At 48.2% G+C, this 14,584-nt stretch overlaps 1 protein-coding gene across 8 annotated transcripts in view; it reads left to right on the top strand.

Moving 5' to 3' along the window:
• PPFIA4 (PTPRF interacting protein alpha 4) overlaps nucleotides 1-14,584 on the top strand; it is a 165,187-nt gene that overhangs the window by 90,583 nt on the left and 60,020 nt on the right. For all 8 annotated transcript variants that reach the window (XM_059717640.1, XM_059717638.1, XM_059717639.1 and 5 more), the window contains 8 exons: nucleotides 2,245-2,346; nucleotides 2,915-3,084; nucleotides 5,397-5,466; nucleotides 10,491-10,592; nucleotides 11,334-11,555; nucleotides 12,193-12,339; nucleotides 13,097-13,235; nucleotides 13,653-13,732. In XM_059717640.1, coding sequence (XP_059573623.1) covers nucleotides 2,245-2,346; nucleotides 2,915-3,084; nucleotides 5,397-5,466; nucleotides 10,491-10,592; nucleotides 11,334-11,555; nucleotides 12,193-12,339; nucleotides 13,097-13,235; nucleotides 13,653-13,732 — 1,032 coding nt within the window. The remainder of the gene's footprint in view (nucleotides 1-2,244; nucleotides 2,347-2,914; nucleotides 3,085-5,396; nucleotides 5,467-10,490; nucleotides 10,593-11,333; nucleotides 11,556-12,192; nucleotides 12,340-13,096; nucleotides 13,236-13,652; nucleotides 13,733-14,584) is intronic.

Raw genomic sequence — 14,584 nt, 5'->3', positions numbered from 1 at the left:
CTGGCCAGAGAGGTGTTTAATTCTCTCCTCCCTGTCCCACCAGCATGGACCCGAGCCAGGTCTACCGGGCACTCCCCCCTCACCGCTGCAGTGGTGGGCTGGCATGGCCCCTGAGAGAGGGGGCAGGGAGGGAGGTTGTTCCCCAAAAACCTGCACTGCTCCTGGGGGACTGCAGCTGGGTCTGCCCACCCTGACTGCTGCTGCCGCTTGTTCCCTGCTTGGGGCAAGCAGCAGAATAAACCCCTTCCCCCTGATGCTGGAGGGAGGGGGAATAACCCCCATCCCTGCGCCTCGCCTAAGGGGCCCTGCCAGCCAGCATCTGGCCATCCCCGCCCCTGGCTGCTGCAGAGGTGAGGGGGCAGGGCCCTTGATGGGGGCAGTAGTAATAGCTCCTTCCTGGTAGGGAGCCCTGCTGCACGGCAGGCAGAGCTGCAGCAGACTGCACACGGCAGCACCAGGGCTTGGAGGGAGCCAGAGCCCCCTTCAGTGCCAGCACTGCCACTGTGGTCCACAGCAGCTTTCCCTACCCTGCCGAGCGGCCCCTGCCAGGAAGAGGCTCATGCGCGGGGAAACCATGACAGGGCTTCTGCCCTCATCATGATCACTCCCCCCTTGCCGCTCGAGCAGCTGGGCAGGGGCGGGGGCAGGCACAGAGCCAGACTCCAGTCGGCAGGGCCCCTTAGGCGGGGGACAGGGACGGGGGTTATTCCCCCTCCCTCCAGCATCAGGGGAAGGGGGCTTATTCCACCACTTGCCTCAAGCAGGGAGCGAGCGGCAGTGGTGTTTAGGGTGGGCATACTCAGCGGCAGTCCTTCGAGAACAGTGGGGTAAGGGAGGGGAGGAATAATCCCCCTCCCTGCTCCTCTGCCTCAGGGGCCATGCCAGCCTGCCACTGCAACAGTGAGGGGGGAGGGCCCAGCTTGAGTCCTTGCTGGTGGGACAGGGAGCAGGGAATTAAACCCCTCTGTGGCCTGTTCAGCCTAGGCTACTGCCAGGGCTGGCCATACCCCCTTCCAGCACAGCTTCCCTGCAGCCAAGGATGTGCTTTAGCACCTCCCAGCGCCTGGCTTGCGCAACTGCAGGCATGTGCCTGCATTTCCTCAGTCCAGAGGGAATGTCTGTACTGTACAAACTGGTTCAACTTAGGCAGGTTAGACTAACCTGATTGAATCAATTCAGGCTCCAGCTTTTTGAATGTCTGTCCCTAGCCATAAAGACTGTGAACAGAGCTGGGAAAAAAATCTTCCGTGTTGAATATTTTATTTGCCCAGCAATGCAGGTTTGAGTTAATTGAAACTACTTGCAGATTTGTGTCCAAACTGTTGAATTGTTTTAGCAGAAAATAAAACGGGGGGAAAATTCTTTGAAAAAGTCAAAACATTTTAGTTTCAGAAGCAGTTTTGGAATGAATCATTTGCATACTGTTTCAATATCTACTTAAATTTTATTAAAAGATTTTAGAACCTCAATTTTTAAAATCACTCTGATAATTAAATGTGTCTTTCAATCAAAACAAGTGTTTTCCCAGTTCAGGCAGTGAACCAAAAAATCAATTCTTTGCACATCTTGACCTGACAGAGGTGGTGGTTTCTTAAGTGTGGTGTGTTGGTGGGGAAGGTGTTATCTCTCTGGTTGCATGTGTATGTTTGTGAACGGGGGGATGCTGCATGTTAGTTTAGTTTCACTGTGTTGTTTTAACTAATAACTCACAGGCTGTGAGAGGAGCACATTAGTGCTTTCTTGTGTCCTTATACATCAGATAAAATATATACATTTTGGGACACTGTTTCTTCTCAAGGAAAAACCCTCTTAGGAGCAATGGAATACAGTTCTTCCCAGCCTGACTTCAAGCTTTTCCTTTAACAAACTGGTTGTATTTGCTAATTCATTGGAAGTGAGCGGGGTGGTTCATTCATTTCCACAGTTTTGCCCCAGTGTCATAAATGTCAGCAAAACTGTGGCAAAAAAATGTTTCCATACTGCATCTGCATAGTGCATCTGCCACCTTCTCCCTTCCTTTCTCCACTTCTCTTAGGGGTCTCAGAGTAAAAATTCCTCTTACATGCAGGTCCCTGCTGCTGAGGCAGTGGTGATGATTCTGGTGAGTGTTATGGGACATGGAGGGAAGAAGGAAGCTGTAGGTAAGCAGCATCCAGCTCTGTAGCAGTAGATGGGAAAAGGAGTGCATCTGGCTCCCACACCTCAGGCCAGCCCTACTAACTGTCTGGTTATAACTCTTTGCAGGAGTTTGCAACACTGACAAGAGAACTCAATGCGTGTCGAGAGCAGCTGCTGGAGAGGGAAGAGGAGATTTCCGAGCTGAAAGCCGAGCGCAATAACACGAGGGTAATTCACGTCCAGTCCTAGACCTGTGACCTGGCTGCTCCTGAGATGACCTGTGATTTGAGAAGCATAATCACATGCCATTGATCCCCATCCCAGGAACTAATGGCACCAGAAAGAGTTAGATGGGTGGCTGCTGGGCTAGCTTCCTCTGTTCCAGCTTTATCCATGCACTTCAGGTTCTTGCCTTCAGTGTTTCCCTGCTCATGGAGAAGCTGACAAATTGGCGGGGGGGAAGATTCCCTCTCTGGAGCCAATGCCCACCGTGAAGAATTCAGGAGAAGGGCTCAGCTTTCAGCCATGAGTTCGGTAGGGTTTTGGAATAGTTTTTGTAACACCTGCTAATTTCCTACTAATTAAATTATGGCCTCTAGGACTTGCAGGATTCCCACACAGTTTTGCAAAGGAAAGTGAAGCCTAATCTAGGAGAGAATGCCCCTGCTAGCCCAGTCCTGTTTCAGCTCTACAGCCTTCTACAGAAACCCTGCTCCTTAGGCTCAGATCTCTTCAACCCCCTCAGTCCTGTGAGATGGTAAAGGCCTCTCTCTCTCTCTCCCCCCCTCTCTTGCAGCTCTTGCTGGAGCATCTGGAGTGCTTGGTCTCTAGGCATGAGCGGTCTCTGAGAATGACTGTGGTGAAGCGCCAGGCCCAGTCCCCCTCTGGCGTCTCCAGTGAAGTCGAAGTTCTCAAGGCGCTGAAGTCGCTGTTTGAGCATCACAAAGCGCTGGATGAAAAGGTGAGGTGCACTGCTGAGGGGCCCCAAAGCAGCCAGGCCCCTGCCGACATTTCACTCCCTTTCCATAGCCAATGGCCCAGAATCCGAAAGCCTTCATCTGTATCCAGCGCTAGAGCTGGCTACCCAACTTCCAGCTGCTCCCAATATGCAGCTCTGTCCCTGTGGATTGGCAGAGCTGGACATGAGACATGTGGAAGGGTAGCTCCCATCAGGCTCCTCCTACTCCAGTATCCTTTTCTTCTCTTCAAAGCCAGAATAGCCTCATCTCTCGGCAGCAGGATGCCTTTCCTTGTTAAACCCAGTCTCTCAACTGTTCTCTGTGACATCGTGGCAGCAAAGTCACCTTGGCTTTCATCTCAGGAGCTCCTGGAGGATATGGGTCATGCAGAGACTCAAGGTCACTGCTCCTTAGGACATGATCCTTTTATAATCACTTGTTTGTATAGCACCAACTCCTACCTTCCCTGCGCAAGGGAGAGTCTGTGCTGCAGGACTGTGAACGGTCTGTGGGTCCATGACTTCCCTCCATCCCTTGGGAGCAGTGTCCATAAGCTGATGCACCTTGATCTCTGGAGCTTTCCCCTAATCCTCACCCCTGAGTTTCTGTTTCAAAGTATCACCCCATATCTCCCCTGTGTACCCCTTTGTGCACCCTGACTTGCCCTTGCTTCTCTGCCTTATGTGCCCTCTGATGATCAACTGTCCCCGTCGTCACTTTTCAGCCAGGCTGGAGGAGTTCAGCTCTTTGATGCATAGATTCATAGATGTAGGGTCAGAAGGGACCTTGTAGATCTTCTAGTCCGACCCCCTGCCCTGGGCAGGAGAGAAAACTAGGCTCAAATGACCCCAGCCAGGTAAACGTCGAGCCTCCTCTTGAAGACCCCCAGGGTAGGAGCCATCACCACTTCCCTTGGAAGTTGGTTCCAGATCCTAGCCTCCCTGACTGTGAAGTAGTGCAAGGTAGAGCTGCCCCTAGGTTACCCTAACTTGGGTGGGGCAGAGAATCAGAGAGAGAGGTGGTGACGGGTTCTCAGCTTCTTTTTCTGTGTGTCCTGACTTGTCTTATCTTACTTTACTGGGGGCTGCCCTCAGTGTGAGCAGAGCTTATGAAAAAAATTAGCTGAAACCTAAAAGGTTTCAGAACAGTGAGTCTCTGGAGCTGCTTCCCAGTAGAGGACATGGGGATAAGATACTTGGCTCCTACAACTGAACTGGCTGACCCAGGAGTCCTCTCCCAGTCCTGTGTCCTCTGACTTTATCGTGCTGCCTCTAGGGTTCCCACAGCCCAACAGGGAGGTGGGTGAGGGAGCAGCGAGACCTGCTGTCCTGCCTCCTCTGTGACGGAGCAGGAAGCTGCTGACAGCTCCAGCAAGAATGGAACAGCAGCTGCTCCAGCTCACTGCAGCTGCAGGGGAGATGGCAGTGAGGTAGCACCCCCATTAATTTTCCATAGCAGTAGACCTGGTGCAGTTTAAAAATCACTGGGCATAGCTATGGGTTATAGCCTTAACTCATGCTCAAAGTGAAATGTCTGTCACCCTGCAGATTCTCCAGCTTGAAATTTGGGTGTTGGTGGCCATGAGTCTGGCTGTGGAAGGAGATGATCAGGTTAGGGTACCAGTGGGTTGAGGGTGCTGACTCCTCTTCTGCCTTCCAACCAGCTACCTACTGGTGTCTCCCCAGCCTGGGGTACCTCTTGATGATGGGGCCCTCATGCTGCCTTCATGTTAGCTTGCACCCCAGATATTCTACCTGCTGGCAGAAAAACAGCCGTGGATACTGTGGGTGGTAGGACTGCCTGCCTGCACACACCCTGCGGTCCTGGGGAAGAGAGGAGGGGAGTCAACAGGGGAGAAGAATGGAAGAGAGCAACTCTGTTACATGGAAACTAGAACAAAACCTTGGACCCAGTATTCTCGACTTGTACTCAGCCAGCACCTTGGAGCTGGGGGCTGCACACCCTGGTGATGAGATGCCTCTGTAGCTCACATTCGCAGGGTGAGGGGTATATCTGGTTTCTTGCCCCCTCATTTTACACTCAAAGTCCATTAGTGCTTCAGAGGATCAAGTCTCCCTTGAGCTCCCAGGCTTTCCCTCTCCCCTTCCTCCCTTCGTCATGCACGCTGCAGCTGCTGACCAGGACACACCACGCTAGGAGAGAATGCCCTATGCTAGCCATGTGCCTTTGTGCTGGGGGATGAGGCAGGAGTTAGGCTAAGGCTAGGATTTAGCTGCAGCCCCAACACTTCCCAGAGCTGATGCCCCCTTTGTAGTAAAGTAATAGCCTTTCCCATTATCTTAAATGACTGCAGGTGAGAGAGCGCTTGCGAGCAGCATTAGAACGAGTGACAACCTTAGAAGAACAGCTGGCGGATGCCCATCAGCAGGTAAGAGTCATGCTTTTGGATTCCCCCTGGGAGTCAGCAGGACATTGTCTGATCTTGACACTGGACACAGCTGCTAGGGATCCCCTGGCTAACCTGGAACCACTTGCTGCAGCAGGAAAAAACACTGGCACTTGTCCAGACCCTCTGGGTAAGACAGAACAGCAGGGACTTCATCAGGGTCAGGTGACACGTCTGTCACTTTTGTCATAGGAAGTTAATCCTGCTTGGAGACTGTTTGATCTTTGAACACGAGGCAAGAGGCGCTCTAAGCAGAGCTGTGCAGAACTGTCTTTAATGAATAGTTCAATCACAGGAAAATGCACTTTTTGGCCAGCTGGCAAAGTTTGTGAACTGGAGCTCAATTTGGCAAATACATTTGAGCAAAAGCATGATAGAAAAAAAAAAATTTAAAAAGTCAAAATGTTTCGTAATGACATCTACAGAAATTCCACTCCTTTAGAGTCAAAACTCTGTGCTGCATTTTGATTTTCATTTAAAAATTTCAGTCATTTCAACATTTTCCAAACTTAATTTCTAAAGAAAAAATGTTAAAGGGAAAAAATATTTGTGTCAAATTGGAGTTTGTTTATTTTTTCTTTCTTTTTTTGAGTTACCAAGAAAACACAATCTTTTATTTTCATTGATCTGAAATTGTTGCTTTTTAAAAAACATTTCTGGCTTGGGCAGGAAGCTGAACATTGCTTTGGTCTCAGGCCCTTTGAAAGTAGCTCCTGTTTCTTCAGTCCATGCAATGTACCAAACTCTAGAGACAGGATTTTAGACCCAGTCTACAAGTGGCAGTCTACAAGTGGCAGGATTTTAGACCCAGTCTGAGGGGCTTTCTCTTCTCTTCATTTGACCCCGTGGCAGATCACTTGTTAGCTGTCCTGTCTCCCCAAGAGCTTCCAGCCTTCCTATGAAGATACAACCCTTCTAGCTTCTGCTTCCATCACATTACAGCAATAGGATAATAAGGATCTTGTTTTATATGAATCACTGGTTTCCTTTGCATGGGCTGTGCTGTATGGCACTGGCTGTCCCAGATTTCTCTTCAAGAAGCTCAGTGCTAGTGGCTGCTTCTCCAGAGTGGAAATTGTTCTTCTGCACTGCACTGAATTTGGGTGTTGAGATTATTTCCTAGAGGAGGAGCTCCTATTAGGACCATGTGTGTGAGTTCTTCTGTGCTGTCCGTCTATGTGGGCCACTCCCGAATCTAAACAGACCCTCCAGCAAGGAAGCATATAGCAGCAAGGTAGGCTGTTGGGCTTGGCACAGGCCTGCAGAACAGTTTGAACAGCCAGGATGAGTTTGCTTGTGATCCTCCTGCCTCAGATATCCCCTTGGCCTTTCAGCCCATTTCACTCCAATGCCCTCCCTCCCTTCAGAAAAGGGGTCAGTCACATGCATGCAGTGTCCTGGCACCATCTGAGAGGAGAGGTGGGGGGAGATATGGGAGAACATGCCAGCAGGCGGCAGCATGATATCAGTACCCCCACAGCTCACCCTTTGCAAATCCCTCCTTCCCTTTAGTTGGAATCCCTCATCTTAGTTTCATTCTCTCTCTCCTAATCCTGCCCCCAGATACCATTGTGATTGCTTCTTCTCCCAGGTGTTTACATCTTTGCGTATTTGTGGATGGGTGTTGATTGACGGATGCTCAGATGGTGTAATTTGTTGTCGCTTCCACGCTGTGCCATGGCTCAATGGAGCTATGACATAGCTATGACATGCAGCTTTGTCATAGCTCATTCGAGCTATAAACTTAGACCTGTTGTACAACTACAAATCCTTTTCCCTCTTAGCCAATCCACCCATTATTTATGTACCCTGCTGTTTATCCCTTTTACTTTTTTGAGACACAAAACAAAATATTTTACCAAAGCCTAAATAGTGCTTGCACTCTCCCTCCCACTCTCCCACCATTTCTGTATTAGAAAACACTAAGCAGTCAGGTTTCCTGGCAAGGTGAGTTCTTCATAACCTTTTCCTTTCTGGTTTTTGTTCATGATTCTGGTTCCCTTCAGTTCATTTAATATATTTTTCTCTAAGAGTATTTTTCCATTTACTTGCTAGGTTTAGCAGTCAAGTTTACTGGACAGAAAAGACCACATCCTATGCTACCTGTTAGGTGCCTAGGTGGACTTAGGCATCTGTGTGTCATCCTATTCCATCTTGCTTGAGTCCCTAAAAACAGTTAAAGCAGTAGGTGTGAGTAGGTCCTCCTCTTTGCTGCTGCTTGTAGCTTAGTCTGAAGGCTAAGATGATGGTGTGTGACAATGTAGGTGCATGCATATTTTTAAGGACTTCAGCAAGGTGGAGTAGGTTCACACTTGTGTGTGCAAGTCCACTTACACACCTAATAGGTAGGATAGGATCAACCCTTATTTTTTATTTTAAATGAAAGCTGAGATTTTCACATATACTCATGATTGCAAGTGTAGGAGATTTACTTGAAGTATGAAATAGAGTTATCTAGAGTTATCTCCTGGAAGAAGCAGTTCTGTGCTGAAGTGCTGGTCCACTAGATACCATATTGTACCTTCCTTTGTTCTTCTCAGTGGTTTTGCTACTGCTGGTGTTTGGCTGCTTAAAGTGAGAGGGTTGGGGGTTGTCTGGAAGTATGAAATGTAATTAAAAGAAGAAAAATAACAGAGAGAGAGAATGAGAATTAGTTTCCACACCTTTTTCTTTCTTTTTCCATATTTATATCAATCTCTTTGGTCTCTCATGGGCTACCCACTGGGGTAATCTCAAAGCTTCATCAGGTCACAGATACACGTACAGTTATACAGCTAGAAAGGTGTCCATGAAGCCCCTTATGGCATGGAAGATACATGTGTCCTTTGTGGCTGAAATATGGAGGTATTTCTAACACCTACCCTAACGAAAACATTTTACTGCTCAATTTTTACTTAAGATATTAAGACATTTGCTTAATGCAAGCTTATAAAAACACATTCACACCAAAGAACATGATTTGTATAAACATAAAAACGATGAAATGGAGTGTAGTTTAATCTTAGCTGTAAATAAATACCAAACATGACAGTGGTAAATCTAAGCTGTGAATGTAATAAGATGCTCATTAGTAAGATAAGGAAATAGAGACTATGAAAATACTGTCAGGTGGATATATAACTGGTTGGATCATTGTGCTTAAGCAGTAGTTATTAATGGCTCTATACCTAGTTGGGAGGAGGTGTCAAGTGGAGTTCTCCATGGGTCTCTTTTGGGTCATGTATTATTTAAAGTCTTTATTAATGATTTGGAGGATGTGCTTGAGTGCATGTTTAGCAAATTTGCAGACGACACCAAATTGGTTGGAGTTGCAGACACTGTAGAGCATAGGTCTCAGATCCAGCATGACCTGAATAAACTGAGGAATTGCTCTTCAGTCAACCAAATTAAATTTAACAAGAAGTACAAAGTCCTGCATTTCAGACAGAATAGTTACATATACAAATACAGATTGGGGAATGATTTGCTAGGAAGCAGTACTGCAAAAAAGGTTCAGCATCAATCTTCAAAACCTGAAGGGTGATTATAGAGAGGATGGAGATCGACTATTCTCTTTGGCCACAAGGGACAGGAATAGGAGCAATGACCTACAGCTGCAGCAGAGGAAATTTAGATTGGAGATTAGGAGGACCTTTCTAACTATGAAGGTGACAGAAACATATTTGGAAAAGTAGGTTTTGATTCTTAAATCAGAATATCAGGGGTTTGAGTCTTATTCTTCCCTTCCCGCAGTCATTGTGCATTGTCAGGACATGTGACCCAGAAGGCGTTACACTACTTTGTGGTTTTCTGTGGTCTCTGGAGAGTGAGTGGCCAATGGCAAGGAGGTGGTGATTGCAGCAAGATCTTGCAGTTAGGTAGCAGTGGGACCACCCAGCACCTCATCAAAGATTGACAGTACCTTGGAGAACCTATCTCTAAATTTGGCAAGAGGCACATCTCCTTCCCACTTTTCCTGAGCCTTCAGTTGCTTATTGTATTTTTCCTGTTCTCTGTCCTCCCTGACAGCCCCTCAGCTGGGCTGTCTAGTCTTTTTCCTTAGGATGACGGTTACTAATCATAAATATGCTGTACAGAGGCATAACAGAGCACCTCTGCTCCCGGACAGCAGCAGCAGCTCCCGGACCATGGTAGCAGTGGCAGTATGGCCAGCCAGCAGCTGAAGTGGCTAGTATTTTTGCACCATCCCTGAGTTATGCTGCTGCTGCTGCTGCTTATCTATGAGCTATAAAGTTGCTACAGGACCCTGTGGGTGAGAACCTCTGGCCAGTGTAATGCAGAATGATTCTTCCTGGTTTGACATCTATGACTGTGTATAGAATCATAGAGAAGTCAGGCTAGAAGGGACTTCCAGAGTTCATTTAGTCCAATCACCTGTTTGAGGCAAGATCATCCCTGTTCAAACCATCCCATGCAAATCCTTATCTAACCTATTCCTAAAATACAGTAAAATCTCATTGCACAACAACAAGGTGCATCACCCTAATCTGGCACAGGTAAAGCAGGAGGACATTGTCAGCCAGTGTCTTGCTGCTTTCAGGGTTGTTAAAATATGCTCAAGAGATCCAAGGAAGAGGGTCATGCCCCCTGCAATAGAGGCAAAACCCCTACAGTCTGCCCTAGTCTGACCATGGGTTAAAATTCCTTCTTGACCCCAGATGTGGCGATAGGTCTGACCCTGAGCAGAAGGGCAAGACTCTTTAGCCAAGAACAGCCAGGTTTTAGTTCTGGTAGCTGCATTGGTATACCCCAGTCAAAATGCCCAGCCTTGGTAATGTGGGAAAAGAAAGCCCCTTGACCTGTAAAGGAACAGGAGGGGAAAAAAATCCTTCCTCCATGTGGCAACCAGCAAAGCCCAGAACCATGGGAAATAGCTGGAGTACAGCACAGGTATAACTACTTTATGCTTGGTTATTATTGTGCAGTGACCCTAGGCCTGAACAGGGGGCAGGCAGTACTAGAAATAGTCCTTGGTGTTTTCTAATACATATGGTTGAATTTTGCAGGTAACTGCTCTGCAGCATGGCCCCGCACAGAGGGAAGCCCCACTAGGAGAAGATGAGAAGAAGGCAGAGGGCAAAGAACCAGGGCAGAAGATTCCATGGAAGGTGAGGACCCCCAGGAGAAAATCCGATCTGAGCTGAAGTGCTCCACGCTTGCTCTCTGACCGGTAGTCATGTGTGGATCAGCCACTGCAGGACTTTCATGGAGGGTGCCTTTATTGACCTGCCTGCCTTGGGTGGCTGTGTGCGCGCGCACCCCCCCCAAGAAAGGCAGGTCAATAAAGGCACCCTCCCTGAAATTTCCCCTGACATTTTATAATGCCAGTCCATGTCCTCCTTGTATGACTACGGGATCTTCTGATAAAATGGGTTTCTTCACTTTGGGGAGACAGGCTGCTGCAGTGAGAGCATCAGACTTTAGCATCCCCAAGTATTTGTTCTTGTCAGATTCCCCTCACTGGCTGGATGATGTTATGTGCTGTGCTTTTAAAGAGACATGCCTGTGTAGCACTTCCGAAATGGACATATGGATCTTACTGGTCCAATTACAATCACCAGCACTTGAAAAAAGTGGTGGATAAAGCCTTTCAAGACCCCTCAAATTCTCCTGGCTAAATAGAATCCATCTCATTGGACTTGATTACCCCATTTATCCACATCCCTCTTCTCTGCACCCTGAGTGCCTCCGTCAGCTTTCCATCTTGATGGGCTGCCCTGCTGGGCCGTGTCCCCTAGGGACTCCTCAAGATGCTCTAGGCAATTCAAGCAGTGCTTTGGGACAGCTAGAGGCTCTGCTTGCTACAGTTGTATTGTAATACTAATACTGTCTGTTCTGGGGGTTTCCAGAGGCTGTCAAATGGCTCTGTGCACCCCGATGATGAGGCGAGTCGCATAGTAGAGCTGCAAGAACTCCTGGAGAAGCAGAATTATGAGCTTGCACAGGCTAAAGAGCGAATAGCAGCTCTGGCTGCCAATGTTGCTGAGTTGGAAGAGGATCTAGGCACAGCCAGGAAGGACTTAATCAAATCAGAGGAGATGAGCAGCAAGTACCAGAGGGACCTTCGAGAGGTCAGATGCTTGTATTCTATTAGCCTGAATAGTCTCTGTGTCTGAACTGCATGCTGTAGCTCAGAAGCTCAGTACAGGGCTGTGCTGTAGGAAGGGTGTGAAGAAACAGAACATTTTTAACAAGAGGTTTGGGGGGGGGGTTCCTGTCTTTGGGCAGCTCAACCTCATATGCTTCCTTTTCCAAGGTTCTGAGTGCCCTGCAGCCGCCAATGAGTTCCTTTTTGGCTCCCTGAAATCTCAGCCCAACAGCATCTTTAGATGGATACTCAAAAAACATCAGCACCCAAAGGTGTTGCTGTCTCACGGCAGTGAGCTGCATCTGTGCCGGAATAGATAGCTTTATTACTCATGGCTCCAGGCTATCACTGGTAGTGGGCTGAGGTATCTTCAGGGCTTTATACCCCGATAAAGGTTTTCAGGATACCCCACATGAATGTCTGTTGTCTGATGGTCTCCCCTTATCTCTGCACTTTGCTCCCATTATGCTAAACCCCTTTCCAGTCTAAGTGAAGCATGCAGGCCAGGGCTCCCTTCTCCCCTGATCATGCTTTAGAGTGGTGTTCTGCCTGCTTAAGGGTCATGGAGCTGTTAGCTGGTGCTCACTGGGGGCTATGACTCCTCATCTATATTCCCTCAGGCCCTGGCTCAGAAGGATGATATGGAGGAGAGGATCACCACTCTGGAGAAGCGCTACTTGGCAGCTCAGAGAGAAGCCACCTCCATTCATGACCTCAATGACAAGCTGGAGAGTGAACTGGCCAACAAGGAGTCCCTCCATCGCCAGGTACTGGGCTGTGCTGCAGGTACAACCCACACATGGGGAGAAAAGTGTTTGTCAGGCCACAGAGATGATGTGTCCTGGCTGGAAACACCCCTCTCCTCCCTCTCACAGAGAATCATGTCTGGAAGTGCATGTTCCCCTAGTCAAGAAATAGGATCTTGCCCATAAATTCCTCCTCTTTTCTGACCAGCAGGATTTTTCCCCAGAAGCCATTTGGGGAAAGCTCCACTCAGACAAGTGCTTGACCTCTTCCTGCATTGAAGTAGATGTTGTTATTGTCTGCAGCTATTGAAAAAGGGAAAGGACCTAGAGAAAGCTTCCCAGGAATGTTGATGGGGAGATTTTAAGCCCACACCCAAATATCCACTCAGCCAGTATCTTGTTCTAGGGTATGAGACAACCCTAACTACAGAGGATCAGAAGGAAGTTTCTCTCAGGGGCAGATTGTTCTTTGATTGCCCAGTAAGGGGATTCTCCACTTTCTTCAGGAGCAGCTGATGTTGAAGGCCAAATGCTGGACTGTTGATGTGATCCAGTTTCCTTCCGAGTGAGATGTATCTAGTTTAGTGCTAACATGTTCCCCCAAACTCTGGGCAGGATCCCACAGGTGAAAGGGCAGGTTTTTCAGGACTCTTCTGTTTCCTTGTCCCTGAAATGCATCCTCTCCCCCTCTGTAGCCTGGGTCTGAGTTGGGTGATGCTGGGTAGAGGAGGCTCCCCAGCCTCAGCATTAAGCACATCTGTTCTGCATTGTCCTGTAGTGTGAAGAGAAGGCTCGGCATCTGCAGGAGCTGCTGGAGTTGGCAGAGCAGAAACTGCAGCAGACGATGAGGAAGGCAGAAACACTGCCAGAGGTGGAGGCAGAGCTCGCCCAGAGAATAGCAGCCCTCACAAAGGCAAGTGTGCTGTGGGAGACACAGCAGAAATGGGGTCTAGGCCCTACTAGGTCCTTCCTCGTAAAATATAACTCTGGACTGGCCAGATGTGCAGGCCATAAAGGATCATTATCCCTATCCAGTCCTGCACAATACAGAGCCAAGGACTGCCCAGAGTTAATTCACATTTGAACATGAGCATGGCTTTTACACATACACCTGGTTTTGATTTTGAAATTACCTGTGATGGAGAATCCACTGCAGTCCTCCGCACCTTGTTCAGGGTTGGTTCTGTTGACCCCACTGCCATGTTTCATTCATGTCCCATTGCAGGCACTGAAGGTCCCAAATGCCATTGCTGTTTCTTGATAAGGTAACTCTTCTCTAGAGCTGTAAATGCTGACACTTCCTAGAAGAGTCCTTTAATTTTTTTCCTAGGCAGAGGAGAGGCACGGGAGTATTGAGGAGCATCTACGGCAGCTGGAGAGTCAACTAGAGGAGAAGAACCAGGAGCTGGCAAGAGTAAGCGCTACTGAAGCATGAGAGCAGGTGTCACCCTGGCTTCCTGCCAAGATCTCAGGCTGCTATTGGCATGGACACCAGGGTCAGCTGCTGCTGCTTGATGCTACCCACTTTCCCTTTTATTTTAGTTCAGTTATGTCAGTAGATACCTGGGCAGGCAGGGGGCTTGTGTGTTTGTGTGGGGTAGCAGGGAGAGTCTGTGAAATTCTGACAGGAGGCCTAGATTTGGAGATGATGAAGGTCACTTGCTGTGGTTTTGTCGTCCCTCTGGCCTTGTGTTGGCCCCCACAATGGTGACTCTAGTGTTAAACTGAGCCCCCACCCCTCAGTGCTATGATTTTTTTAAATCGCTCTTAGGTATTTATTAAAAGCACGCACATGCTTCCCCTCATCTAGACCAGGCCTTTGTGAGCGCTGCATAATGGTGAACACCACCGTCTGGTCCTTGCAGCCCTGGCATGCTGTGTCTGAGCATCTCGGAGTTCTTAGTCACATGTTACCCTTGTGTAGGACCACAGCATTGGAAACACTTCTCCCCTGTTTACAGGTAGAGGAACTGGAGCGCAGGAATGGAAATGGTGCTGAACCATCAGCCTAGCAGGGAATATGGCTGAGGCCTCCTGATTTCCATTTTCTAGGTTGCAAATGCTGCTTGACATAACTGAGTGTCTTTGTGAAAAAGCTGTGTGCAGTAAAGAGAGGTGCTTCTCCCTCAACTCTAGATTTAATCTGGAATTCAAAGAAGACCTCTAGCCATTGGTGGTGCAATGATCTGGAACCATCTGTAAATAGGCATGGTGGGGACAAAGAACTGAACCAGCTTTGAGGTGGAGTTTGATCAGCTTCTGAATA

Source organism: Alligator mississippiensis, chromosome 14, assembly GCF_030867095.1.
Source record: "Alligator mississippiensis isolate rAllMis1 chromosome 14, rAllMis1, whole genome shotgun sequence".
Lineage (NCBI taxonomy): Eukaryota > Metazoa > Chordata > Crocodylia > Alligatoridae > Alligator > Alligator mississippiensis.
Note: the sequence above shows the minus strand (reverse complement) of the source record. Positions and strands in the feature narration are given on the sequence as shown.